This window comes from Ascaphus truei, chromosome 1 (genome assembly GCF_040206685.1).
Source record: "Ascaphus truei isolate aAscTru1 chromosome 1, aAscTru1.hap1, whole genome shotgun sequence".
Taxonomy (NCBI): domain Eukaryota; kingdom Metazoa; phylum Chordata; class Amphibia; order Anura; family Ascaphidae; genus Ascaphus; species Ascaphus truei.
Window position 1 is genome coordinate 502,915,284 of NC_134483.1, and position 27,042 is coordinate 502,942,325.

The following is a 27,042-nucleotide window of genomic DNA, read 5'->3' on the forward strand; positions in this document are numbered from 1 at the left end:
CTATGCCAAACTAGGGGTACTTTACAGGAACAAATCCTCCCTAAGTCTACTGGTCAGAAAGCGTATTGCACAGCAGATGCTAATGCCAATTATTGACTATGGAGACATAGTATATGGTTCAGCACCTCAAACCCACCTTGGCAAACTTGACACCCTCTACAATTCAATTTGTCGTTTTGTTCTCCAATGCAACTATAACACACATCACTGCGAAATGCTCAAAGAACTAGATTGGTCATCACTTGAGTCTAGGCGCAAAGTTCACCTTTCCTGTCTTGCCTTCAAATTCTTTATGGGCAAGCTACCCAGCTACCTGAACAAGCTCCTCACCTCTACCACATGCAGCACATATCATCTGAGACCAGACTCCAAAAGACTGTTCATGGTCTCAAGCTTCAACAAAGTATCCACCTGCTCCTCCATCTCTTACCGTGCACCTCACAACTGGAACAAACTACCGGAGACACTCACATCCACCACCAGTCTAAGTTCTTTAAAAACTAAAGCTGTCTCACATTTTAATCTGGTCAGCAACTGTTACATATGCCTATAACATATATTATCTCTTACTGTGCATGCTATGTTTTGTATATAATGTATAACCTTGCTGACTTAATGTAACAATGTATTTGCAAACCATGTATCTGTCATCATAACCCTGTGCCCAGGACACACTTGAAAACGAGAGGTAACTCTCAATGCATTACTTCCTGGTAAAACATTTTATAAATAAATACATTTTATTTATATTGCACCTATAATGTATGCAGGTCTTTACAAAATAGCAAGGTAAATAGATTACAAATAATGGTGATACATGCAACAGGTAAATGATAATCAACAACTGTGAGTAAACGGGTACTACATGAAATGTTAATGAACCAGTTTACCCAACAGTAAAAGCTTTACACTAAGGAATTTAGTAGCACTGAAGATGGGCAGAACCCCTATATAGCACTCTGTTCCTGTGTGAGATGGTGGGTTATATTAAAACATAATTTTTATTCAACTCGTTAAAACAATGGGGTTTAAAACATTGATTAAATAGTACCAAGTGTTCAGTAGACACTTGGGGTAGGTTACTCCAAAAGAGTATTATATGGATATTAAAGTCCAGTGTTAGTGAATTCACTGGCCCTAGTAGTCCTCATGTACAGTGGTAATCTAGGGATTGGTTTGGAGTGGAAATGAAAGTAGTATCCATATATGTAGTGCCACAGTATTGAGTACTTGTTGGTGCACCTTTATCATAGATCTTCTACTGTGCTGCTATGACATGCAGCCAGTTTAGTAATAATGATTGTGTGTTGCAATCATAGGTAGCTGTGCACCAAGACGTGATCACTCGCGTCAATTAAGGAGTAATTGTACGTGAGCGCTGCGGAGTTACTGCAAAATGCTCAAAGAACTAGATTGGTCATCACTCAAGTCTAGGCGCAAAGTTCACCTTTCCTGTCTTGCCTTCAAATACTTTCTGGGCAAGCTACCCAGCTATCTGAACAAGCTCCTCACCCCTACCGCATGCAGCACCTATCACCTGAGATCAGACTCCAAAAGATTGTTCATGGTCTCAAGCTTCAACAAAGTATCCGGACGTTCCTCCTTCTCCTACCGTGCACCCCAAAACTGGAACAATCTACCAGAGACTCTCACATCCACCACAAGTTTAAGTTCTTTCAAATCTAAGCTGTCTCACATTTTAATCTGGTCTGTAACTGTTTCATTCGCCCATACTGTAATATATATTTTCTTTAACTGTGCCTGCAATGTCTTGTATATAATGTATAACCTGCTTATTTATGTAACTGTATTTGAAACCATGTATTATTTGTCTTAACTCTGTGCCCTGGACATACTTGAAAACGAGAGGTAATTCTCAATGTATTACTTCCTAGTAAAATATTTTATAAATAAATAATAGTAAGACTGCCCCTCCACCGAGCCCCGCGGTTACAGGGGCTCCACGCTATTCCCCACATCTTGCTGTGATTGGTGCTATCACAGCTTAATGAATAAGGCCAATAGAAGCAAAGACCTTGAAGTTATTGTAGCCAAAACACAGAAATAGCTATGTACAATACAGACTTTACTAACCTGTCTCTTATTGCAACATTTACTATACATATACACACATGCATGTCTCTAAGGCAGGCTACACATGCATGTCTCTAAGGCAGGCTACACATGCATGTCTCTAAGGCAGGCTACACATGCATGTCTCTAAGGCAGGCTACACATGCATGTCTCTAAGGCAGGTTCACTTCTCTCATAACCCCTCCTCTCTCTTTGTTAGCTGATGCAAATATACTGTAGTAACATTTATTCTAAGCAGAAATACAGTCGTGCTTGATAAAAAGCAATATTAATTAGAAAAAGCATATTAATGCTGCTTTTGCAGAAAGCTGTGGTCAGGGCACCTTCAAAACATGTTGTCCAGAGTACAGAGTACAGAGAAGAGGAACAAAATAAATGAAGAGCCTCTTCTAAACCACTTGCATAATGTTTCATCTAAGGAGGTTTCCACAGGAAAAAAAAAAAAGATTCTGGAAAAGATTAATATTGTAGCCAATCAATCTGGAGTACATCCAAGGCTTGAACGAGGGCTTGTAGTCTTTGACCTGATGATCAAGAAATTAGCATACAAAACTATGGGTGAGGAGCAGACTGAATACATGAAATGTATGTTTTATTCATAAACTAAGCAGATCGCTTGGGTTGCAGCCAAACTAGAAATATCATGGGGAATGGAATATATATTTGTCGAAATGTGTATATTGTGATTGAACAGTAAAAAAACTTGCATTATATTATTTTGATCCTAGGTACTATTAATGATTTCTACTCTCAGACCAAAAAGGAATTTGATTCTTTGTATTTATTATTATTTTGTTCAATTCCTATTTATCAATACACAGCTCAACCCGTTATAACGCGAATCCGCTTATAATGTGATGCAAGCGTGGCTCCCAATTTTTTGTTTGGACAGTTTTTAAGATCGCTGGATGCATATAAGATCACATAAATCATTTGCATACAATTACATACAATTCTGTGCGTGGGGCGCAGGGGTTACAGAGGTCCCAAGAGCTTCCCGGAGGCATTTAAATTAAATGCTGGGAAAGCGGCGAAGGCCTCTGTAACTTCTCCTTACTTTGATTCAGACAGCTTCAGCTGACGCGTCGCCATGGCAACGTGACGTCATGACGCCAGCCATCCTAGCCAAGGTAAGGAGGGGGCTCGAGGAGAGAGGGACAGCGAATGCAATCCGCTTATATCGCAATGAGATTCTTTGGACCCCAAGCACCGCGTATTTTCAGCACATGCATCTCTCCCTAATTTTTATGGAGTGAGGTTTGAGGTGTTCTATCTATCTATCTATCTATCTATCTATCTATCTATCTATCTATCTATCTATCTATCTATCTATCTATCTATCTATCTATCTATCTATCTATCTATATCTCTGGAGATACTATTAGTTTAGAAAGTCTGTCTCCTATGAGGTGTAAAAAAAAAGTGAGTATTTCAGCCGAGATTTGCATTACGGAGCCACGAGAAGAGCAGTTTTTGGCAAAATAATGGGAGTTTCACCTAACAATCGAATTGTTAGAGCAAGAGTGACAATGCATCTAAAAAAAAGTTTTCATGCGATAATTGCTTACAGAATAGCAAAACATGCAGTAATTGCTTGTAAAGTGTACTTTTGATGCGTTACAGGCCCGACACAGTTTATTCTACCATTTGCCCGTTTTGTGCCCCTTATGAACGGGGCTTATTCCGGCTGGCGCCAAAACGGAGCCGCGAGCGAGCCGCATCTTGCCGCATCTTCCCCTTCCCGCGCGTTTAATTAAAATGCCCCCCTTCCCCTTCCCCGAACCCCTGGCTGCTCCCCCTGGCTTGCGCAAAGCTGCGCGCAGCGTCCCCCTTACCCCTGCTGCCTCTGCAGCCTTCGGGGATGCCGGGGAACCCTGGACCGTGTGACCGGCGCCAGTGACGCGCGGCACGCACCAGGGAAGTCTGCCGCCACTGTAAGTCACATTTCGAACCTACTAGAATAAGCCCCTTAGAATCATTCCATAATAGTTACAGTAAATAAAAATATCCCTAGTGATCACGTCTCAGACAGGTCTGCAACCCGGCTTTTCACTATTATCTCCCAGCATACAATGCTTCCACTACAGCTAGGGATTCTGGGTAATGACATTCAAATGAGCACACTGTGTCACCTTTTGCTTCATGTCCATTTTAGCATGGAACCCTATCAGTATACGCCTGCCGCATTACACAGTTTTTCAGCAAAGCCTGGGATAAAGAAGTACATAGCCAGTAAAACTACTCAGACCGCGGTTTCGACCTTTTGTGTCTCATTAGTGTGACAGTGGTTATACTGGCTTTGCAATGTGAATCTGGAATACGTTTCAACCACACATAGAATATGGGTAAAAAAGTGACAACCCCACCACTGTACCATAAATAAAAATATCACTTGTGAGCACAGTCACATCTCAGACAGGTCTGCAACCTGGCTATTCACCTTATCTCTTTGCATACAGTGCTTCCACTGCAGCCAAGTATTGTGGGAAATGACATGCAAATTAGCAGACAGTGTTTAGTATTATTATTTTGTAATAATACTGTAGTTTCAAAAACCTTCAATGAAAAAGTATGTGAATGACAATAAAATGACTTCAGACTTTCGATGGAAAGAGAAAAACCGACATTTCTCTGCATTTCCGCCAGCAAAGGATTTTTTCCGCATAGCTCTACTGTGTCATTTTCACAACTAGATCTGTACCAATGCATGCAGAGGCTACTTGTATTCCAATCTATCATATTTTGCAGACCTCAGACCAGCAAGTTCTCTTGCTTCAAATACCCTGTATCAAGTACAGTATACCAGAGCAGAAGCTACAGAACAAGTTTACGGGATTCCTTAGGAACTCAGTTATCTAAATTTGTGATTTGTTTGCTTCATTTTTAGCGTAACAAATTACATGGATCATCACTTTTTTTTATTTTTGCCAGTTCAAATGACCAATGTGCAGGTGACATTAGTCATGTGACCTTGAAAAATGTGATTCAACTTTTGAAAAAAAATTGTCAAATTACATCACAATTTTTGGGCGGTGAAAATGGCACAAAATTACACATTTTTGTAAACATTTCTGCGAAAAGATTGCAACAAGATAGTGCATCTCTTTTCAAACTCCCTTAGTTAATTAACCGAAAGGTTGTGTTATACTGTAGCTATTTTAATGTGTCAAGGCGGTTTGTATGACAACTTCATTGTGTTGTTGAGCCAGTTGTACTTTTGCTTTGACTACTTCACAATGCACAGCAGGGGAGCTAAAGCATTGCTAGAAGTAAAACAGATGTAAAGAAGAACAGTAAGTTACTGCAGGGGTGCACAAACTTTTCCCTCTGTACCCTCCTGCTTGCTCTCCCCCTTTCCCCCTGCTCGCGCACCCCCTCCTTACCTTGTCTCTGGCGTTCTGACATCACACTTGATGTGAGGGCACGCTGCCATAGCAACGCAGCGTCATGTAACCCCAGCGGTGTAATTTGACGCCGCTTCGCCAGAAGTCCCTGGAGACAAGTTAAGAGAACTTACATAGACCTTGCGCAATCCCCAACATTTCATTTAAATGCTTTGGGGAAGAGTGCCAGGCCTCTGTAAGCACAGCACACCTTCCCCCCCAGAAAATCTTGCGCCCCCAGATTACGCACCCCTGAGTTAGTGTGTATACATGCAGTGCTGGCTTGATGGCGGTGACATCGGTGCCCCGCGCTCTTCCCCACGAAAATGAAACTGATTGCCGGGTGAGAGGGGGCGAGGCCTCTGTAACTCTTACCTTCTCCTTCTCTTCCTGCAGGGTGCTTCATCATGGGGCTGCGACGTCAAATTGCGTTGCGGCGCCATGTTGAGGGACCCCGCAGGAAAAAATGGCAATGGAGACGGTAAGAGGCCCCACACCACATGTCTGCGCCGAGCCCCACAATATTCCCAGCCCAATTTTTATGTGTTTTGCGGTATGTGCTTTACTTCTTTTTCACAAAGAAAATAAAATGATGCTAGGGAGTGACGTAAGAGGAGGAGTTTGGATGTGGTCTGCGGCCCACAAATGTACACAATAGCGCAAGTGCTTTATTTTAAAATACTGTATCAAGATACAGGAATACGAAAAGGAAATATACCCTGCTGATCACAACATTTCTACTCAAGTGTGCATTACAAGTCCTTGAAAGACAGACGACTAATGGTCATAACTCAATCTGGATCAGGCATTGTCATGGGGACACAATACAACATCTCTTGCACAAGCCGTGTTTACTTACAATGTTATGATTAATAATGTCCCAGTGAACAATTTAATATTTACCTGGTTGTAGAATTTAAGAAATATGTCCAGCTCCGTTTTCTCCTCTTGATCTTCCACCAATGCATTCTCCAGCTCCTGCTTGAACAGTCTAAAAACAATTGATATCACAATTGGCAGAATGTATTACTAAATTAATTACAATATGCAAAATAGATTGTTTAAGGGAACCCTTTCTTACACACAGTAACGTTGGTGAAGTTTATGCAGTTTATGTGACTGTCAGAATAATTCACCTTTCTCTGTACAGATTTGTCAGTTGTTTCCGCCTCCTGAGCACCATTCGGAGCGTAGCTGACAATGGCATGTCCAGATCTTCTTCTTCTTTACTGAGAAGCTGCATTTCAGATGCAATTCTACCTGTATCATGCTCACTCAGTTTATCATTTGCCACTTTGTGTTTCCGGGATTCCAGATTCTGATCCATTTCTCCAATTTCCTAAAATCGTTTAAAAGAAACACAAACAAAAAGAGATATTTTATGGAAAAATAATGTAGTATTAGGACCTCTTGTTAAGAGTATGGGTGAATAACACCTCATTAACTGGATAACAAATTCAAATGAAGTAAAAATATCTCTTCCATGAAATATGTATTTTGCAATCTACTGCCAATTGCTTAGACTATTAGGGGTAGATACTCAAAGCATCGTTTAATCTGGCCTACTAATGTGATGTTACCTAATTAGGTAACAGCCTCCATTTAATGGGTATCCTCAAAGCTAAATGCATGCAAAAACGACAGTCGTTAGTGATCTCATTAGCATAAGCTTGACACCATGTCAAGTTAGCACTGTCTTGAATTAGCTTCAAATAACATGGCATTAAGCCTGTCTTAACCAAACATGGCGTTACTTCCATGCAGACCCTAAATATGTGTTTAATTATTTTTTTTTTTAAAAGAGAGAAGATAGGAGAGGAAAAGATCCCTGTGAAAGAACAATGATATTTAAATCATACCTACTGTGTATCGCTATGTACATTAATGGCACTATATAAATAAAGACACACACACACACACACACACACACACACACACACACACACACACACACACACACACACACACACACACACACACACACACACACACACACACTGTGGTCTTACACTTATCAAGACCCTGTAAAAACAAATTTCAGAGTCTGGATGTGAGTAACATCACCTTTAGCTATGACCTGCACAAACTTTTATGTCTGCGCTCCCCTGCCTGCTCTCCAACCCTGCTCACGCCCCCTTACCTATTCTCCAGCGTTTTCTGATGTCGTGACATCAAATGCTGCCGCGTTGCCAGAAGCCGCTGGAGACCAGGAAGGGACTTCTGAACTCAGAATGATAAGACTCTTTGACACCAAAAAAAAGTGACATAATGCGGATATGGGGTTTCTGGTTTCTCACACACTATCACAATTGTTTGTAATTATCCTGCCTGCCTCTCTGCCAATGTTCTTATCCACCCCCCCCCCCAGCATCCCCTTCCTCCTCCATGTTGTTCCTTGTCACCGTTTTATTACCCTTCCCATGTCTTCAAACACTTTCTCACTCTACCTTATCTACAGTACATCTGTTGTTTTTTTTTTCTGCTCTCCCAAACCCTGTTTTAGCCATAGATTCCTTTGTTAATCAGTGCTGCCGACCCGAGGAAGAGAGGAGAACTCTCGAAAGCTTGTCCTATGACATAACTTCTTTATTTGAACTAAAAATGTATCAGCTAATTCTGAAGTACTCATTTATTCTGCACTATCGCAACTGGACTAACACGGCTATTTCCGGTTTATATATAGTATATAAAGTGCTAAACTGTTAAACCGAAGATGTTCAAATATACAGAAGGTACATTCACATAGTTTTAGTTAAAACATGGTTTTAGTTAAATGTTGTACAGTATAACCCAGAGGGGCGCAAACTTTTTTCCATGCGCCCCCCTGCCGGCGGTCACCTCACTTCCGCGCCCCCCCTCTCTCCCACTTACCTCGGCTCCGGCGTCAAGACGTCACGTTGCTGTAGCAATGTGACATCACATGACCTTGCGGCGTCATTTGATGACGCGATGCCATGGCGACGCGTGTGGAGCCAAGGTAAGTAAAGGTTTACAGAGGCCCTGCAGCTTCCCCAGCACGTAATTTAAGTGCCTTCGGGAAGCGCGCGGGGCCTCTGTAAACCGCGTGCCCCCCCGCAGACAGTTCCACGCCCCCCAGTTTGCGCACCGCTGGTATAACTGACCATTTGGATAAGGCATTCACTGATGGTTTGAAGTATGGGTATATCAATGAATAAACATACACAAGATTACATTATGCTACTATAATTAGTTATGCATTGCATCGAAGATTTATTTGAAACCCAGAATAAAGTAACAATCCATTTAACACTGGCAAATTATTCTAAATAATACAAAATTATCTAAGGCCATTTAACTCTCATATCAGCCATTGGAGATGAAAAACAATAATAAATCACACATCTTAGATTTTCCATTTTCGTCAAAGGTGGTAGTTGCACAGTAAACAACAATACATCTTGACATATCATTAATTTTATTTCTACAAAGGCCAAGTTGACTTAATGCTTAAGAAAATATATTTACAGTACATATTTATATACCAATAAAAATAGCAAATAAAAAGGAAAATAACTAATTATTTATTGAAGGGATTTGTTTTTAGCATTCAGTTAAATGGCTGAATGAATTGAGTAAGGAGAAGGTACAGACATTAGTGGGAAGATGGGATAGGATCTTGAGTGAGAAGGGCAGTAGAGTAGAGAGAGAAGGGAAACTGACAATGCACGAAAACCTCTCATTTCAAACATGAGACATTTCTGTGTAAGGTGAATTGCTTTTTCTGTAATGTAAAGAAGCTTTGGTTAGGTTCATTTCTAGCTCTCCTCATGCAGAATAAACCAGGATCTAAAGCATTTTTATTTTTACTCTCCATTCTCAAATGACTAATTTAAACACTCCAATACAGTTCAAAGATTTTGGGTCACAGCTGAGGCAATTCTTGTATTTCAGTTCGCTTATTAAACAGAGTCAGGTACACATAAATACTGTATGTATATAGTCGTGCCCCTGAGGAAGCTGGAAACCAGTGAAACGCGTAGGGCTAGCTATGTCCCCGCTAAAGAATCATTGAAGAAACTGTCCAGCTAAAGCATCTATTCCCCCAGCAATATTGGAGACTGATACCGTGGATCCTGCAGGAAGGATAGACCAACAGGGGAATCGACCACTCTTGCACTACTGGATCCTGTGAGGTCAAAACACTTTTGATCTGTGCACAGTTTATGAGTGCCCCAATTTTATTTATTCTTTCATCTATAAAACATTTTATAGAATTATGCTATGTTGGCCTTCCATCTCTTCTATGTTTAAATATCCCAAATAAATTTCCTGATCCCTGAATATACCTTCAGGAGAACAGTATTACTGCCTTTTGGGATTCAAAACGCTTGAAAATGGCCACAAATCTGTGTGCACCTGACACTAGGTTATTGGTTTCTTCAATAACGTGATAAGCTGTGTTGCACTATTTTTGTGTTATTTTTACATTTTCATATATAAATTGAGAGCTGCGCTCCTGTTATGTTTAAACATATAAATATTAATAGGCAAAAAAAGTGAATTTGAATGGACATAAAAACATAATGCTTAATGAAGAGTTTGGTAGTAGGGAAAATGTGCAGGAGCCCTCATTTTGCACCGCCAAACACCTCTATTTTCAGCTCTGGGGACCACCCGGTTTCCCGAGATACTTGGTGAAGTTACCGGATTTACCTCTCCCTCAGGGTAAACAAAATGACTGCCAAATCTCAGGCCAGTTGCAAGATCATTAGTTGTGGCTTCCTATTTGATGGCCATTTAAATCCCCTTTAACAACCAGTAAGTAATACTGGTAACTACACCAGAACCAGGGGGAGAAGGAGATGAAAATAGTGAAGGCTCAGATCTGAGGACCCCCGAGCATGGCGGTTAGTTTAGGTGAATTGTAAATATTATATACTAAAACAAAGGTGGTAGAAAAAGCATTAATTTACTCCCAGTTACCAGAGTACTCCAGCTCCATTTATAATAATTTCACAAACACTACATAGAGTTTATGGTTTGATCCCTAAAATAGGTGCTAGTAGAAACAAGGTCCCCCACAAAGCAGCACTAATAGTAGGATTCTCTTCCAAGTCACAGATAATTAAAACAACTACTAGTGTAATAATAGGACATTGGACATGGCAAGCTAGAACTATTGTGAAAAAGGAAAGAAGTCTAAAAGACAAGAAGAAGTTCAGTGACTATGCCACTGCTGTAAAAGTCAGTAAATGTTCCTTGAATCCCAGCATGAGCTTCTTCTAGCCTTGGATACTCCCTTTGGGGTGGGAGTTATTGTGCCTGTAAAATTCTACATGCCTTGATGCATCCACTGTGAGCCTGGCAGATAAATATGAAAAATATTCTAGGACACTATACAACAGCATTTTTAAAAGTGCTGTATTTGTCCATCAACTAATCTACGTTGAAGCTTTAATGTTTTCCAATAACTTTGGGCTATAAACAAAATAATCGTGTCTCTCTCTTCTGGGGGTAATTCATAGTTAGACAGAAATGCAAAGTAGCAGCACAACTAGATAAATACTAATGCATTATAATAATATGGATAATTGTTGGGAAAGACCCTTAAATTAGAGTACAATTGACTTGTTGCATGATGTGCCTTTTTGTGCTTTTAATGATATTATATTTTAATATGGAGTTGTAATTGTTAAAGGATATGTAATGGCCTCATTTATTATATGAGGTACCATGGGCTATCAATTTCAATTTTTTTTAAAAATATATGCTGTATATACATTTGGGTATGTGAATGGGATTGATAAAGATGTTTTTACTATGCAATCCCTTTCTATCTTAATTTGTTAATTAAACTAGGAGTTAGGTTATATAAAGGATATTGTGTCACATTTGCTTATGTACCTGACAAAGGGAGGTTGTATCCCCCCAAAACGCTGTGCTTGCCCTTTTCTCTGCATAGGATATAATACATGTGGATACTATTCCAGTTGTGCTGCTACTTTGAATTTCTGTCTGACTAAGTAAGTGAAAGTGGCTGATTGCAGGATGCTGCAGTAAGTAGAGATTGCAATGGGAATGGAAATATTGTGTCTGCAAGATACAGTACATACAGGAATTAAGAAGAGTGAATTCTGGTGTTATGTTATTCTTCACCATATGAAAATGTTCTATAGCAAGGACAGGAGATGAAAAGAGCATGCATTAGAGAAGGGGTGTCAAACTCCAGTCCTCAAGGGTCACCAACCGGTCAGGATTAGCAATATCCCTGCTTCAGCATAGGTGGCTTTATCAGTGGCTCAGTCATTTTGACTGAGCCACCTGCGCTGAAATAGGGATAACCTTCAAACCAGACCTGTTGGTGGGCCTTGAGTACAGAGTTGGCCACCCTAGCATTAGAGTTTTAGCTGTAGAATTACAGAGGAAGGATCAGAACTTGGTAATGTTACAGAGGAAGAAGAGACAAGTTTTAAGCCACAGCATAAATGTCAATGGAGAAGGAAAGGGAGGAGTTAAATATTAGATCTAGGCATCGTGCAGTAATGATAGGATGTGTGAGACAGCAAAGCACCATCCACGTGGATATAGTCAAGAGGCAATCAGAAACCTGTGACCGGATTGCAGGTGGCTAGATATATTTGTGTATTATCTGCATAGAGGTGATACCTAAAGCCAATGGAGTTGATCAGGTCACCAAGTGATAGTGTGTCGAGAGAAAGAGAGAGGTTCCACACCTGGAGCCATTAGGTACACCAATAGAAAGATCAACCGGAGACATGTTACCAAAAGAACACAGAAAACAACGGTGGAAGAGGTGTGAAGAGAACCAGGATAAAGCTTTGTTATGGATACCAAGAGTAAAGAATATGAAGAAGAAAAGAATGTCCAACAGTAAGATCAAGTAGGATAAGCAGAAAAAAAAAAATCTGGGATTTTGCTTCATGGATATCATTGGCTCTTTTAGTAGGAGAGTCTCAGTTGAGTTAACTGTATGGAAGCAAGGTTGCAGAAGGTCCAGGAGTACATGAGAACTAAAAGTTTTATAGAGACTTGGTTTCACGTTCTTCCTGGCGTTCTGGTCTGCAGTACCCATGCAAAGGAATGGAAGCAGGCACACGGTCTTACTAAAGGTGCAGTTTATTGTGCCACCAAAGGTCCAACGTTTCGGCAAATAGATTGCCTTTATCAAGGAGAGGGCCCTCTCCTTGATAAAGGCAATCTATTTGCCGAAACGTTGGACCTTTGGTGGCACAATAAACTGCACCTTTAGTAAGACCGTGTGCCTGCTTCCATTCCTTTGCTCAAGTACCTCTGGGATGTCTGGACCTCCCTGGATACAGCGCACCGGCAGATAAGTACCCCCCTCCAGCACCTACCAGCGGTGTGCATGTGCTTCTACATATGACTGCAGTACCCATGCACCTCCTCTGGGAGTGCTTCTGAATTCTATCCTTGCTGGGATCTTCCTCTGCAGTCCCTCGCTCTGAAATCTGATCCTCCCTGGCTGCCTTTATAAATTTCCTGTTCCTGTAGCCAGATGACTGTTTATACTGGTTCCTTCTGTACCTGCTATGGTTGCTGTGCCTTGCTGCTGATCCCATGTCCCAGTCCTATCCCTGTGTCCCAGTCCAGGCCCTGCCTCTTTTATGCAAGCCTCTGACTGCTGCTAGTGACCCCAACACCTCTCTGCTGCCTGTTTTCGACCGCTGCTAGTGACCAGAACGCCGCGTCTCTGCTGCCTGCCTCCAAACCTTTCTAGTGACTCCGACGCCACCGCCTTGCTGCCCGCTTCCAACCTCTGCTAGTGACCCCAACGGCGCCTCTCTGCTGCCTGCCTCTGACCTCTGCTAATGACCCCGATGACGCCTCCTTGCTGCCCACCTCCAACTTCTGCTAGTAACCCTTATGATGCCTCCTTGTGGCGCACCTCCGGCCACTGCTAATGACCCAGCCTTTGCTTACTCCTTACTGTTCCAGCAATTGGGATTCACTCCTGCCAAACAGGGATCCATGCCCAACAACCCCGGGGTTAGGAATGCGAACACCTCAAGACTCTCCAGGGAAATGGAGGTCGAGCCAATGCAAGTGAACACATTGCGAGGACCTATTTTCCTTGAAGAAAGGAATAGACACCATTCAGAGGGTCTGTTTATATTGTGGGAATTTGATGCACTCTCGCGCTGATTGTCCGAATAAGACCAGGCAATCCTCTTCCCACTGTCCAAGGAGAAATTGGCTACACGCCCTTTCCAAGACTGTTTTCTCTGCCTCTCAAGGTAAAGATGACACTCTTCTATACATCCACATCTCCATGTCCCCATTATTCTCGAGAAGGGAACAGAGCATTTTTCAACCACAGTAATGGTCAACAGGACGGGAGGAAATTTCATGGACATTGAATTCACCAAGAGCCATTTGGTACCTTTATGACCCAGTGTCCCCAGAAAGGATGGAGATCGTTGACGGTTCTTCCTAGAGCTCAGGACCTGTCACCCATGAAACCTTCAATTTAACCTTAATCATAGATCCCAATCACCAGGACAAGATTTATTTTAGTCTTATCCCTTCACCCCTGTTTCTGGTGATTATGGGAATTCCATGGCTCATGATCCATAATCCACCAATTGATTGGAAGACCAGGGTACTCACCTTTCCCTTGGGACACTGCCAGCTTTCCTGTCTACCTAAACTACCCACACCAGAGTGCGTGGAAATACACAAGATTTCTCAGGAAGGTCTGCTACATACTCAATACTCTGAGTTCTTGGATCTTTGTGACAAGAAAATGCGGATACGCTTCCTCTGCATTGTTCCTAAGACTGCCTCATTGAACCAGGTGCTGCCATTCTCGTCAGGAGAATCTATTACCTCTCAGAACCAGAATTGAAGGTATTAAATGAATACCTCCAGGAGAATCTGTCTGTCTAAGGGTTTCATCAGACCCTCTACTTCCCGGCGTGAAGATAGCGGGAAGACTGTGTGTGAGACAGCGTGAGAGATGGCTGCAGGAAGAAAGGTCACAACTTCTCTCCTCACTAGCTCTCTTAACCCCTTCCTCCCCCTCTGCAATTTTAATCCCTTCACCACCCTCAGCCCTGGGACTTAACCCACCTTCAACACCCTATCCCTGGGACTCTTAACCCTCCCTCACCCTCCCTCTGGGATTCTTAACTCCTGCCTCACTGGGACGTTTAACCCACCCTTCCCCCTACCTCTGACTCATCACCCCCCTTTCACACCCTCCTTTCCGCAAAGATTTTAAATCCCTTTCTTCTTGGGACTCAACCCCCTCTGGGACTCGTAACCTCCTCCCTCACACTTAACTCCCTTGAGATACAACCCTTGCCCCTGAAACTCAACCTCTTCCTCCCCTCCAGATCCTTAACTCCCATTCTTACACACACCACTCTTTTCACCCCTTTCTTTTACACCTTCCCTCCTTCTTTCTCCACCCCTTAGACTCTTAACCCCCTCTTCCCTACCATTCCCCTGGGACTCATAAACCTCCCTCCCCCCCCGGGACTCTTACCCCACTTATCTTCCCTCCTGGGACTCTTCCAAACCACCCTTACCCCCCCTCCATCCTCCCCCCTTCGACTCAATTGCTGCCCCCCAAAATTCTTCACCGCTGTTCTTAATTCCTCTGTCCCTTAACTCTTAACCCATTTCTCCTCCACCTCTTAATCCATTCACTACCAAAAAGGCAGGAAGGCATTGCAGAGGAATTTGCATTTACAACCCCTTTCCATGTCTGCACTTCACCTTTACTGCTTCCATTACTCTCATTCATCCACCCCTCATCCCATCACGCTCACCCTTATATAAAAAATATATGGATTATCCCAAAAATATGTTATGTATTTTTAACAACTGATTTTTGTAAGGATCCGTGAAGTAAGCTGCTCTCAGCGTGCTTTCCACTCACCCCGGCCCGTGATCAGGTCCCTCGCTCCTTCCCTCATCCATGGCACCTCTGCTCCTTCTCCTGGGACCAGCCACCGTACTAGGTGCGCGCGCGGAGCTTAATACCTTCGTCTCCGGTTCTGCCTCTGGACTCCGCCCACACAGCAGTGTCATTACGGTGCAGCGTGCACGCGCAGGGCACGATCGGCGTGTCTACGATCCGCATCACCGCTCATCACCTGTGATCCTCCCCACACCTGTCTCCTGCATCGGAGCGGCCAGTCATGGACAGCGCTGCTGACGTGCCTCCACTCCACCTCCCACCTCATTGGTTCCCTTCTCCTGTATATGCTCAGCCGGCCCACTACCAAATCGGCTGAGCATAACCCTATGTTGTATCGTATTGTTCACTGCTTCCTTGCCTCTGCAGCCCTGTCTTGCTTCCTCGTTCCTAGCTTTCTGTTCCTGACCCTGGCTTTCTCTTGGACTCCGCTCTTCTGAAGTCCTGACCCCGGCTACCAACAACAATCCATATCTCTCCAACCCCAACCTCGGCAACGTACTATGACTATTCTCATCTCACCAATCCTGACCATGGCTAATAGTACCTGCAACGATCCGCACCTCTCCAACCCAGATCTCGGCGAGTATTCTGACCTCTCCAACCTAGACCCGGCTACCTCGAACAATATAAATTCCAGATGCGCCCATGCGGCTGTGGGTGGCGTTTATATCTATCCCCACCTCGGCCTCATGGTCACGCCTTGTTTGTGGTGAGCACTCCGTTCCAATTTTCTGCACAACCTTCCTGCCTGAAGATTACAGTAGAGACCTGCAAAAAGTTTTTGATATTTGGATCTGCCTCGGATCAGCCAGTTCCATTGGTCCGCAGATTTGTCTCAAAAATGGCCATTTGCTTTATGCGTTTTTTTTTGTTTTTTTTATCACCGACAAACCACCTGCGGATTCCGCAATTCACTGACGAATTTTAAGAATCTTAAAAATTGGATTCGTAAAATGCATCAGCAGACTGCAGAATGCGCAGGTGGATTGTTAAAATGCATCAGCGGACTGTATCCAATCGTGGTTTGATTAATCCACACGGATTGAAACGGTAACAATGCGTCAACAGATTTTACACAGCGGAACGGATTATGCATGGAAAACAGATTGACAGTTTTGCTTGGCTCTACAGAAGATGAACCGTTTGAGGTTTGAAGGCTTGTTAAAAAAAAAAAAAAAAACTCCAATAAAAGGATTCATTTTACCTATTTTTTTTTTTTTTTCATTTTTTTTTTTTTACAGGAAGCAAAAAACCAATATGGCTACTAGTCTTTTTTTTGTCAATCTCTCTCTTTATCCTGACCACATGTACAGTAATTGGGTAAGAATTGACAATACCAGAAATTACATACAATTACATGTAATAACAATGGATAGTACGGTATAAGAATAAAGTAATTATAATATATGCACCCAGAAATGTAGCATTTTGTCATATCACTTACCTGGCAGAAAGTAAAAGATGGTTTTCAAAATAAACACTTGAATATGAATTAAGCAGTGAGCAGCCTTTACATCTACTGAAACATAACAATAACAGCATTGCTCCACCAACAATTTTGGAACAACGTAACCAGGACAATTGTTTCTCAAATCAGAATTAAAAGCCTTGATAATCCATGTGCTATTCTTGGAAATAAATTGACCAACATTATTTTTTTCTCTTACATAGCACTGAAGCACAAGGAAAAGATAACCGCCCAATGGGCCAACCTGTCGATTCGGATCCACATTATAAGAGACTACTTCAACTGCCCCACCCATATGTCCTTACAACACTCCTTATTTCTATCTGTCTCTGCAAATACACAGCGTGATTCCAAAATAGTTTGACCTCATTAGGATTCATAAAGATTGCTTAAAATTAAACAACTGCTTAGTGATCCATGTGTTACTCAAGTGAATACTCCACTTTAATGAACTGCTGTTTTTTATTATATCTAATTAAAAGAATACCCACATGAAAGGAAAATATGCGATTGATCCCTCGATGCTGTACTCACGTGGCTTCGCGTCTCCAGAACTTGTTCATAATCTGACTTTGTTACAATGTGAGATTTGCACAATCCTTCCAAGAGCAATGACTGCAGATGCAGGACAGCCATGTGAATCTCAACCGCCTTTGATTTGTTTTTAATCCATTGAAACTGTAAAGAAGCTATATATTCTCCCAGTTTATATTCTCTGTTTTTTAACTGATGTACTCTTTGAAGTAGTAGCTCTCCGCGGACCTAGGAAATATGAAAGAGAATGATAACTGTTTCGTTTAAAGCAGCAGTCCAAGCTGTGTTTTTTTTTCTCCCTTTAATATATGCATCAATACAATCCACTCTGATAAGTAATTAGCTAAGTTGTGATTGATCAGCGAAGATTTGGCTCGGGGGTTCACTAAATGGCTGTCGGTGCAGGAGAAGAGGACCAAATATGAAAAGTTCTGTGGGGAAGATCATGTGACCAGGCAGTAACTAGATACAATTGGTGCACTGCTAGAGAGAGGGCAGGGCTAAAAAATGGGGTGAGTCAGAAGAGGAAGGGGATGTGACTTTGTAAATGGTTTCTATTGACACAAAAAATGCTTGTTACATTATAATACATTAAAAAAGGAATTTCAGAGTTGTTTTCAAAAAAATCCTACCATTCTTTTTTCATAGCTATATCCAATATGACAAAAATATACAGTGAAATACCTATATTAAATATAGGTGAAATATATATCTCTTGAAAAAAGGGTCATTTAGTTAAACACTTTGGCCAAAATATTTTAAGCCTGCAAGCTACTTCAATGCATGACGAACTATTGCAGGTCCTAACACTACCTGATTAAAATTCTTATTTACCGCTATAGTTAGAGGAAGAATGATCGCATTGGATCTGTCTCAACCAGCTGCATGTCAAAGAAAGAACTGCTTACTTGAAAAGTGGGGAGGGGCGAGCTTAAACCCTGGGAGGGAGGAGGCCAAAGGGTTTAACTAAATTACCTATTTTTCTAGAGATACTGTATATAATTTTTGTCATATTGGATGTAGCTTTGGGCTTCTTTGTTTTTTGTTATATACATTTAGCCACACCGAGTAGCACTCCAATTGACACTTTTATACATATATACAGTGGTGTGAAAAAGAAAGTACACCTTCTTTGAATTCTATGGTTTTACATATCAGGACATACTAACAATCATCTATTCCTTAGCAGGTCACACACACACACACACACACACACACACACACACACACACACACACACACACACACACACACACACATTCCCCATTTATTGCTATCCCTAAGGGAGAAGCGCAGGGATTCACTTTCTGTTTTGCACATTTGTATGGCCAATCCATTTGCCAGCTGCATGCTCCTTACATGGAGAAGCGCAGCGATTATATATTTGTTTAACAATACTGTGTGCCTAAGGCTAACTGTGTGTAAGATCGTGCGACTTATTTTTATATTGCCTACTATGTAATGAGAACTTCCTCACCTTTTATATATATATATGCATTTAGGGTATTATGAAGGGAATAACATCTGTTCTTTTGCTGTTGGGAATTGCGTTTTTGTCTGTATAAGGTCACATTCTTTTGTTCCTTATGAGCTACCGTAGGAGTATGAGTAAGGGTTTGGCGCCAAATTTGTTCATTGATAGCACTATATGTATTAGCAGTGTGTTTCATGCTGTGTGCGGGAGCTTGAGAAATGACCAGGAGGTCCAAAACGTCGCTTCTTTTTTCCTGATGTCACCCCTGATGCCTGTGTTGCTTCTTTAAAATTTTTTTCATATGAATTGGTGAGTGCTGCGGATTTTTTGCATCACCATTCTATCTATTTTTGCTGCTGGATGGTGATCCTGGTTCCACTGCTTGCACCGTGACTGACCAGATAAGTTGTTTTCCTTTTTCTGTTTCCCATTTAGAGTGCCCTGAACATGTGTGTGTGTGTGTGGTATATGTGTGTATATATATATATATATATATATATATATATATATATATATATATATATATATGTGTATATATTTATATATATATATATATATATATATATATATATATATATACAGGGCGTGCAAATGTATAGGTTTGTTGAACACTGTAATATATATATATATATATATATATATATACACATACAGGTAAACCCCGTTATAGCGCGGTCCTCGGGGTCCACCCCGACACCACCGCGTTAGTAACGGGGTCGCGCTAATTTTTTTAAAAATGGCCACCGCGCGCCTGATCGGGAGGGAGTGAGGAGGGAAGGAAGGAAGAGGTGGCCGGAAGCCCTACACATCCCCTAGCAACGGCTGGGCAACCTGCTCCTTACCTCCCACCACGGCGGAGAGAGAGACACTTGGGGGGAGAGAGACACACAGCATGGGGGGATAGAGATGTGTGTATGCTGCCTGTGTGTGTCCTGTGTGCAGGGACTCTTGTCCCGGGCCCAATGAGTAATGGGAAAGGTGCCAGACCCCTGTCAGCAAAACTAATATGTCCTGATCCGCAGAGCTGGCCTGTTGGAAGGTGTCCATTGAGATGCCTGTCCAGGCAGCATGCTGCAGACTGGTAGAAGGGAAGTTTCTGACAGGCACCTCTATGGCCACCTATCAGCAGTCAGCTCGGCAGGCCCCCTCCACAGGCCTCAAACAGGCCCCCTCAATCCTCCAGGGGGCGCTCCCCCACAATCTCTCTTCTTCCAGTGTCCCTATCCCCCTCTCTCACATTTCCTCCCCCCCCCCAGGCCCCCACACCTACCGGCCCTCCGCGGCATAGCCCACACGGCCCTCCGAGTCACAGCCTGCTCCTCACTCACCCCCCTCCTCCCAACACCCCCCCTCCTCCCGACACCCCCCCTCCTCCCGACACCCCCCCTCCTCCCGACACCCCCTCTCCTCCTGATGCCAGCTCCGCTCCAATCTCAGCAGCCGACACCAAAGGTAGGGAGGGGGAGTGGGATGTGTGGTGTAGTGTGTTGTGAGAGCTGTGTGCTGTGAGAGTGTGCTGTGAGTGCTGTGTGGTGTGAGAACTGAGTGCTGTGTTAGCTGTGTGCTGTGAGAGCTGTGTGCTGTGTGAGAGTGTATGCTGTGAGAGTGTGTTCAGTGAGAGTGTGTGCAGTGGTGCAGTGAGAGTGAGTGCTGGGAGTGTGTGCAGTGTGCTGTGAGCAGTGTGCAGTGTAGAGTGTGCGCAGTGTGTGCAGTGTAGAGTGTGTGCAGTGAGTGCTGGGAGTGTGTGCAGTGTGCTGTGAGCAGTGTGCAGTGTAGAGTGTGTGCAGTGTAGAGTGTGTGCAGTGAGTGCAGTGTAGTGTGTGCAGTGTAGAGTATGTGCAGTGTGTGCAGTGTAGAGTGTGTGCAGTGTGCTGTGAGCAGTGTAGATTGTGTGCAGTGTGTGCTGTGTAGAGTGTGTGCAGTGAGTGCTGGGAGTGTGTGCAGTGTGCTGTGAGCAGTGTGCAGTGTAGAGTGTGTGCAGTGTAGAGTGTGTGCAGTGAGTGCAGTGTGCAGTGAGTGCAGTGTAGAGTATGTGCAGTGTGTGCAGTGTAGAGTGTGTGCAGTGTGCTGTGAGCAGTGTAGAGTGTGTGCAGTGTGTGCTGTGTAGAGTGTGTGCAGTGAGTGCTGGGAGTATGTGCAGTGTGCTGTGTGCAGTGTAGAGTGTGTGCAGTGTGAGCAGTGTAGAGTGTGTGCAGTGTGTGCAGTGTAGAGTGTGTGCAGTGAGAGTGTGTGCAGTGAGAGTGTGTGCAGTGAGAGTGTGTGCAGTGAGAGTGTGTGCAGTGAGAGTGTGTGCAGTGAGAGTGTGTGCAGTGAGAGTGTGTGCAGTGAGAGTGTGTGCAGTGAGTGTGTGTGCAGTGTGCAGTGTGCAGTGTGCAGTGTCCTGTGAGTGTGTGTGCAGTGTGCAGTGTCCTGTGAGTGTGTGTGCAGTGTGCAGTGTCCTGTGAGTGTGTGTGCAGTGTCTGTGAGTGTGTGCAGTGTCCTGTGAGTGTGTGCAGTGTCCTGTGAGTGTGTGCAGTGTGCAGTGTCCTGTGAGTATGTAGTGTCCTGTGAGTATGTAGTGTCCTGTGAGTATGTAGTGCCTGTGAGTATGTAGTGTCCTGTGCAGTGGTGCAGTGAGAGTGTGTGCAGTGAGAGTGTGTGCATTGAGAGTGTGTGCATTGAGAGTGTGTGCATTGAGAGTGTGTGCAGTGAGAGTGTGTGCAGTGAGAGTGTGTGCAGTGAGAGTGTGTGCAGTGAGAGTGTGTGCAGTGAGAGTGTGTGCAGTGGTGCAGTGAGAGTGTATGCAGTGGTGCAGTGAGAGTGTGTGCAGTGGTGCAGTGAGAGTGAGTGCTTGGAGTGTGTGCAGTGTGCTGGGAGCAGTGTGCAGTGTAGAGTGTGTGCAGTGTGTGCAGTGTAGTGTGTGTGCAGTGTAGAGTGTGTGCAGTGAGTGTGTGCAGTGGTGCAGTGAGAGTGAGTGCTGGGAGTGTGTGCAGTGTGCTGTGAGCAGTGTTCAGTGTAGAGTGTGTGCAGAGTGTGTGCAGTGTAGAGTGTGTGCAGTGTAGAGTATGTGCAGTGTAGAGTGTGTGCAGGGTAGAGTATGTGCAGTGTGTGCAGTGTGTGCAATGTAGAGTGTGTGCAGTTTTTTTTTTGTTTCTTTTTAAACGAGAGCCACGTGAAAACCGCGTAATAACCGATTTCGCGGTATAACGGGGCGCGCTATAACGGGGTTTACCTGTATATAGTGGTCGACAAATCACCAAAAAATCTACTCGCCACCTGGTACCACACGTGTGGTGCTTGGGCCAATAGGAGCTCGCCACGATGTAAATCCACTCGCCCGAGGCGTGCAAATGTATAGGTTTGTCGAACACTGTAATATATATATATATATATGTATATTTATATATATATATATATATATATATATATATATATATATATATATATACACACACATACACATTCACACATACACACACACATACACATTCACACATACACACACACATTCAGTTTCACCGTTAGAGCAAAACAGCGAACGGGCAACCACAGTAATGCAGCACTAAGAACTTGGTGTGGCTATTGCTGGTTCCCGGAGGGACTTCCTGTGCAGAGGCGCCGAATTGGAGAGTCGTCACTTCCGGTATCTGACTGCATGGATGAGAGACGCGAGCGGACGCCATTACCCTGATCGGACGGCACTTCTGGCACATGAGAGCCAATCTCATATCTGCTATTTTAAATCGTACTTTTGTGAGTGGGCATTTGTTGATTTTAATGTTCTATAAACACTTGTTATAACTTTAATGCACTAGGTGTGTGCCTGTTTTTTTTTTTTTTTTCTCTTTTCACACACACACATATATATATATATATATATACACACACACACACACACACACATACACACACACATACACATTCACACATACACATTCACACACATACATGGACAGTTAGAGCATAATGTAGGATTTTGGGCATATGTAACAGTTACAGATTTTTAATTGGTTCGAAAGGTACCTCCAATAATGCTTCTAATACAAAGATCCCAGGATTGCACAAAAGATGACATTTGTAGCATTAATTTTCTGACTGCTTGAAAAAGGTGTATGACCAGAACATTATTAGCAAGGGGCTCGTGGAAGAGAACTCCCAGTGGTGCCCACTGTACAATTAAAGAACTTACCAGTAGACCTTGGGCAAAACCATTTTTTGATAAACTCCACAATGTATGTGATAGATGCTTGATATTTTATTTGTTTCAATTTATGCTAGGAAATAAAACGGTTCCAGATCCTATAATATACCACTTCCTTTCCGATGCCCTTCCCCATCAGCTTGTTCTTTTTAATATCCATGACACTAAAGCCAATTTTTCTAGACCCGGATGTAAGATTGGGACTTAGAAGAGTACATTCAAGATAGGAGGAAGTATCCAGGGTCTTGTAATTGATAGATGTATTATATCTAAATACTATGCTCTCCTGGGCAGTTTGGAATGATTGTGGTGACCGTGGCCTGCTTTCTGGTGATGTTTCTTATTAGACATATTGGAGAGGCGTACACCATGGAGAATTTCCATGATGCTGTTGGCCCGTCTATCTGCTCTGTTCCTGTAACGCTCGGCCTGCCCACAAGCCAGACGAGACCCCGGGACTGAGGTGGAAAGGGTAAAACCACACACCTAGCAGCAAACGGGGGCACGGCCGGAGTGTGGTAATAGCGTAGGTGGTCCGGGTAACAAGAATGTAAATGATACCGTACTTGACAGCTCCGGCGTAGAAGGGTTAGTTCATATGCCAAGGGTCGTGGATTGGAGAGGGCAGCGTAATCGATTGTCCATAAGCCTGGGTCATGGAGTGGGGAGAGCAGCGTAGTAGTTTGTCCGTGTGCCGTGCCCAAGGGTTGTAGAGGTCTGCAGCGTAGAAGTCCAAAGAAAGGTCTAAAGGGTTCCAGAGAGCAGCGTTGTAGAGTTCAAAGCAAGGGTCAAATCCAGGAAGGTCAGCAAGGATTCCAGGGACAGGAGCAGCACTGAAAAGACAAGAGAGGCCAGGCAACAGCAGACAGCACCAAGGTACAGAAGCTATGAAGAGCAAAGAGGAAATGGAGAAGAGGGATTATATAGGGGGCTGGGACCAATCAGAGAAAGGGGAGTGACAGAGGAGAGGCCTGAAGAGGAACCTAATAGGAGAGCAGAGTGAGGAAGTTTGAAACCAATGGGAGTGAGGGGAGGGACGGACAAGGTAAGGGACAGAAAGGGCAGGAGGACCTGAGAGGCAAGGCAGATGGGGAAGGGGCATGCTGGGCATGTGTGTTATGTCCATGGAGGCGGAGCATGGGGAAGGTGCACCGGAGGATCCAGGAGCAGAGAGAAGGGGAGGAGCAGAGGGACGGACAGGCGAAGGGTCAGGTAAGGAGGGAGGAGTAAGGTAAAGAGGGAGAAGCGGGAAGGCGGAGATGACGGGACCCGAGCGGCGCCTGGCGCCAACCAATGGCAGCTTAGGTGCGTGCACTCGTAGGGCTGACGCGCGTGGACAGGAGGTGCAGGGAAAGCAGCCAGGAGCGGGGAATGCCGCCGGGGAGCCTGAATGGCCTGAGAAAAAGGTAAGGATGCGCTGGACGCAGGTATACCCGCAGCGCGGATCCTTACAGTTCCTTGGTCTCTCTCGCAAAGACCCCATGTATTGACTAAAAGTTGGAAGATTTGTGTGTTTAAGGTTCTCTCTGCCCCTTTAACAATCTGAAGGCTTTTGCCATAGTTGGATAACTTTTTGTTCCACCTTGGTGATTTAATATAAGCGACGGCTGTGCAATTGTTTGAGTGGACTCTTACTGGGTTTCCCTGAAGGTCTGACTTGAAGATTACTTATGAAATATTTATTGCTTTTAATTCAATTTGCAGTAGAACCTTGACACTCCCGATGTCATACCTCATGATGGAACTTTTGGTTGAGATCAGCATCCCTGCTTCTGGAACTCGCATACGTCATTAGAACAGTCCGGAGGGGATCCTCTAAAGATCATCCTTTGCCTAAATTGTGCATATCTTCCCACCAACTGAGATTTTCTTGCTTTTTTGAATAATCTTATAGGTAGAGAAAGATTGATTGGGTCTTTGTTGCATAAAGTTAAGAAGTTGCTTTTGATTGTTCTCATATGGAATTGTGCCCATGGGACTACCTGTATTGTGGAGGTGGAGAGTCTGAGTGTTCTTATACAGTTGAGTGCTACAGTATATGATGTTGGAGCTTCCTGAAGTAACCTGCTGCCTCCTTTACCTTGAGGATCTTTTCATGGGAAGAAAGGCTTTTCCTACCTTTATGTCGATCACTATCCTAAGAAAATTCAGTTGCTGTGTGACTGCGAGCTGACTTCTCAGAATTTATGAGCCATTCGTAATTAGCACTCCTTGTAATACTATTTTTGAATGGTGCTGAATCTCTCAATTGAAAATGATTTGATTGGCATATCGTCGCATATCGTCTCTATATTTCCAAACTGTGATCCCTCTTTTTCTGACACCTGCGTTAACAACAATCAGGATTATACGTATGAATGTCCTCGGTGCTGTTGCTAGACCAAACCTGTACTGGAAGTGGGAAAACCTAAAATGCAGAACCTGAGGAACTTGGAGTGATTTGGTGATATTTATAGAATATTTTACCAGGAAGTAATACATTGAGCGTTACCTCTCATTTGCAAGTATGTCCTGGGCACAGAGTTATGACACGGATGTAAAGGTATGCATTCTTTAAATCTATAGAGGCTAGAACATCATTTGGTTGAAAAGTGTGAAGTACCATGCGTAGGAGTTAATTTACTTTCCTCAAATCTAAAATTGCCCTGTAGTCGCCTGACGGTGTCCATACTAGGAATAGTCTTGAATAAATTCCTTTGTGTCTTTGATATTTTGGAACTTTGGAAATTGCATTTGCCTACAGTATATAAGAAATAATTTGCCTTAAAGCCTGGACTTCTGCTGTACCTTCTGGAATGGGGAATTCTGTGAATATTTTTTGAGTTGGTATTGAAAAAAAAATCCAGATAATATCTGCGTTCGATCACCTTGCGCACCTGGATATCTTTGCTAGTGGGGGCCCAATCCTCCAAGTAGTTGAAAATTCTTAACCCGACTGCTATTTGTTCGAAAGATAGGACCCACAAACTTTCACTGGACATTGAACCTTGATTGACATCTTGTCAGGGTCGCCTAGACCTCCTGCCTAGCCTTAGCTTCTTTGTCCACCGGGTGTGCTGCTGCCTTCTGTTTGCTCTGGGTTCCTCTGTCTGTCTGTTTGTCTTCTTGTTGCTCCTGTCTCTGTCTTATAGTTCTGTTTCCTGTCTGTTTGCCTTGCCTTTGCTTGAAGTCAGACTCCTATTGCACATGCCTCTGATCCTGATCTGTTTCCTGTACCTGTATTTGAGTCTGTTCACAGTAAAAGCCCTTGCTGGTAAACTGGCTTGTCCCTGTTTGTTCCTGTTCACAGTCCCTGCCCCCAGACCTGTCCTTGCTCCCCTGTCCTGTTCCAGTCTCCTCGTTGCCGACCTCTGCTTGTTACCTGACTTTGCTACCTGCCGCCTGCCTCGGACCTCTGCTTGTTTCCTGACTTCGCTACCTGCCGCCTGCCTCGGACCCCTGCTTGTTTCCTGACTTCGCTATCTGCCGCCTGCCTCTGATCTCTGCTTGTGACCCCTACTACGCTCGTGCTGTTCCGGCCACCGAGATCCTACCCGCCACAGGAGTCTCCCGTGACAGAAAATAGAGGACACTTCTGGATCTCGCTGGAACAGATTCTCTGCCTTCCTGCTTCAGCAGACCCCATCCGCTTAGAGGAAGATAAGTACTTTTTTTTTTTTTTTTTTTTAAATCCTAGTTGGGATCCTGAAGGTTTTGTTGCTGCAAAGGTTTCTGCAGGGCTTTTTGTGCCACTTTCTCCCTGAGAAGAATTCCCTATTACAAAAAAAAATACCCTTCCCTGCAGTACCTGTTTTTGCCATTTTCAGACTTTCATAACCTGGACAAGAATCTGTCTCTGCATTGTGGGTGGACCACTGCAGATTTTCAGACTCACATTTCTATTTAAGACGGTTACCTTGATTTACTGCATCCCTGGTTGGACCACTGCTGTTCACAGGGTTCCCATTTCAAAAGACAAGAGTGCTTCCATTATTTTGTTAT

The 27,042-nt window shown here is 43.5% G+C and overlaps 1 protein-coding gene across 2 annotated transcripts in view; it reads right to left on the reverse strand.

Moving 5' to 3' along the window:
* EVC2 (EvC ciliary complex subunit 2) overlaps positions 1-27,042 on the reverse strand; it is a 207,689-nt gene that overhangs the window by 33,235 nt on the left and 147,412 nt on the right. For both annotated transcript variants that reach the window (XM_075569576.1, XM_075569567.1), the window contains 3 exons: positions 17,408-17,635; positions 6,614-6,816; positions 6,381-6,468 (listed from right to left, as the gene is read on the reverse strand). In XM_075569576.1, the coding sequence (XP_075425691.1) occupies positions 6,381-6,468; positions 6,614-6,816; positions 17,408-17,635 (519 nt within the window). The remainder of the gene's footprint in view (positions 1-6,380; positions 6,469-6,613; positions 6,817-17,407; positions 17,636-27,042) is intronic.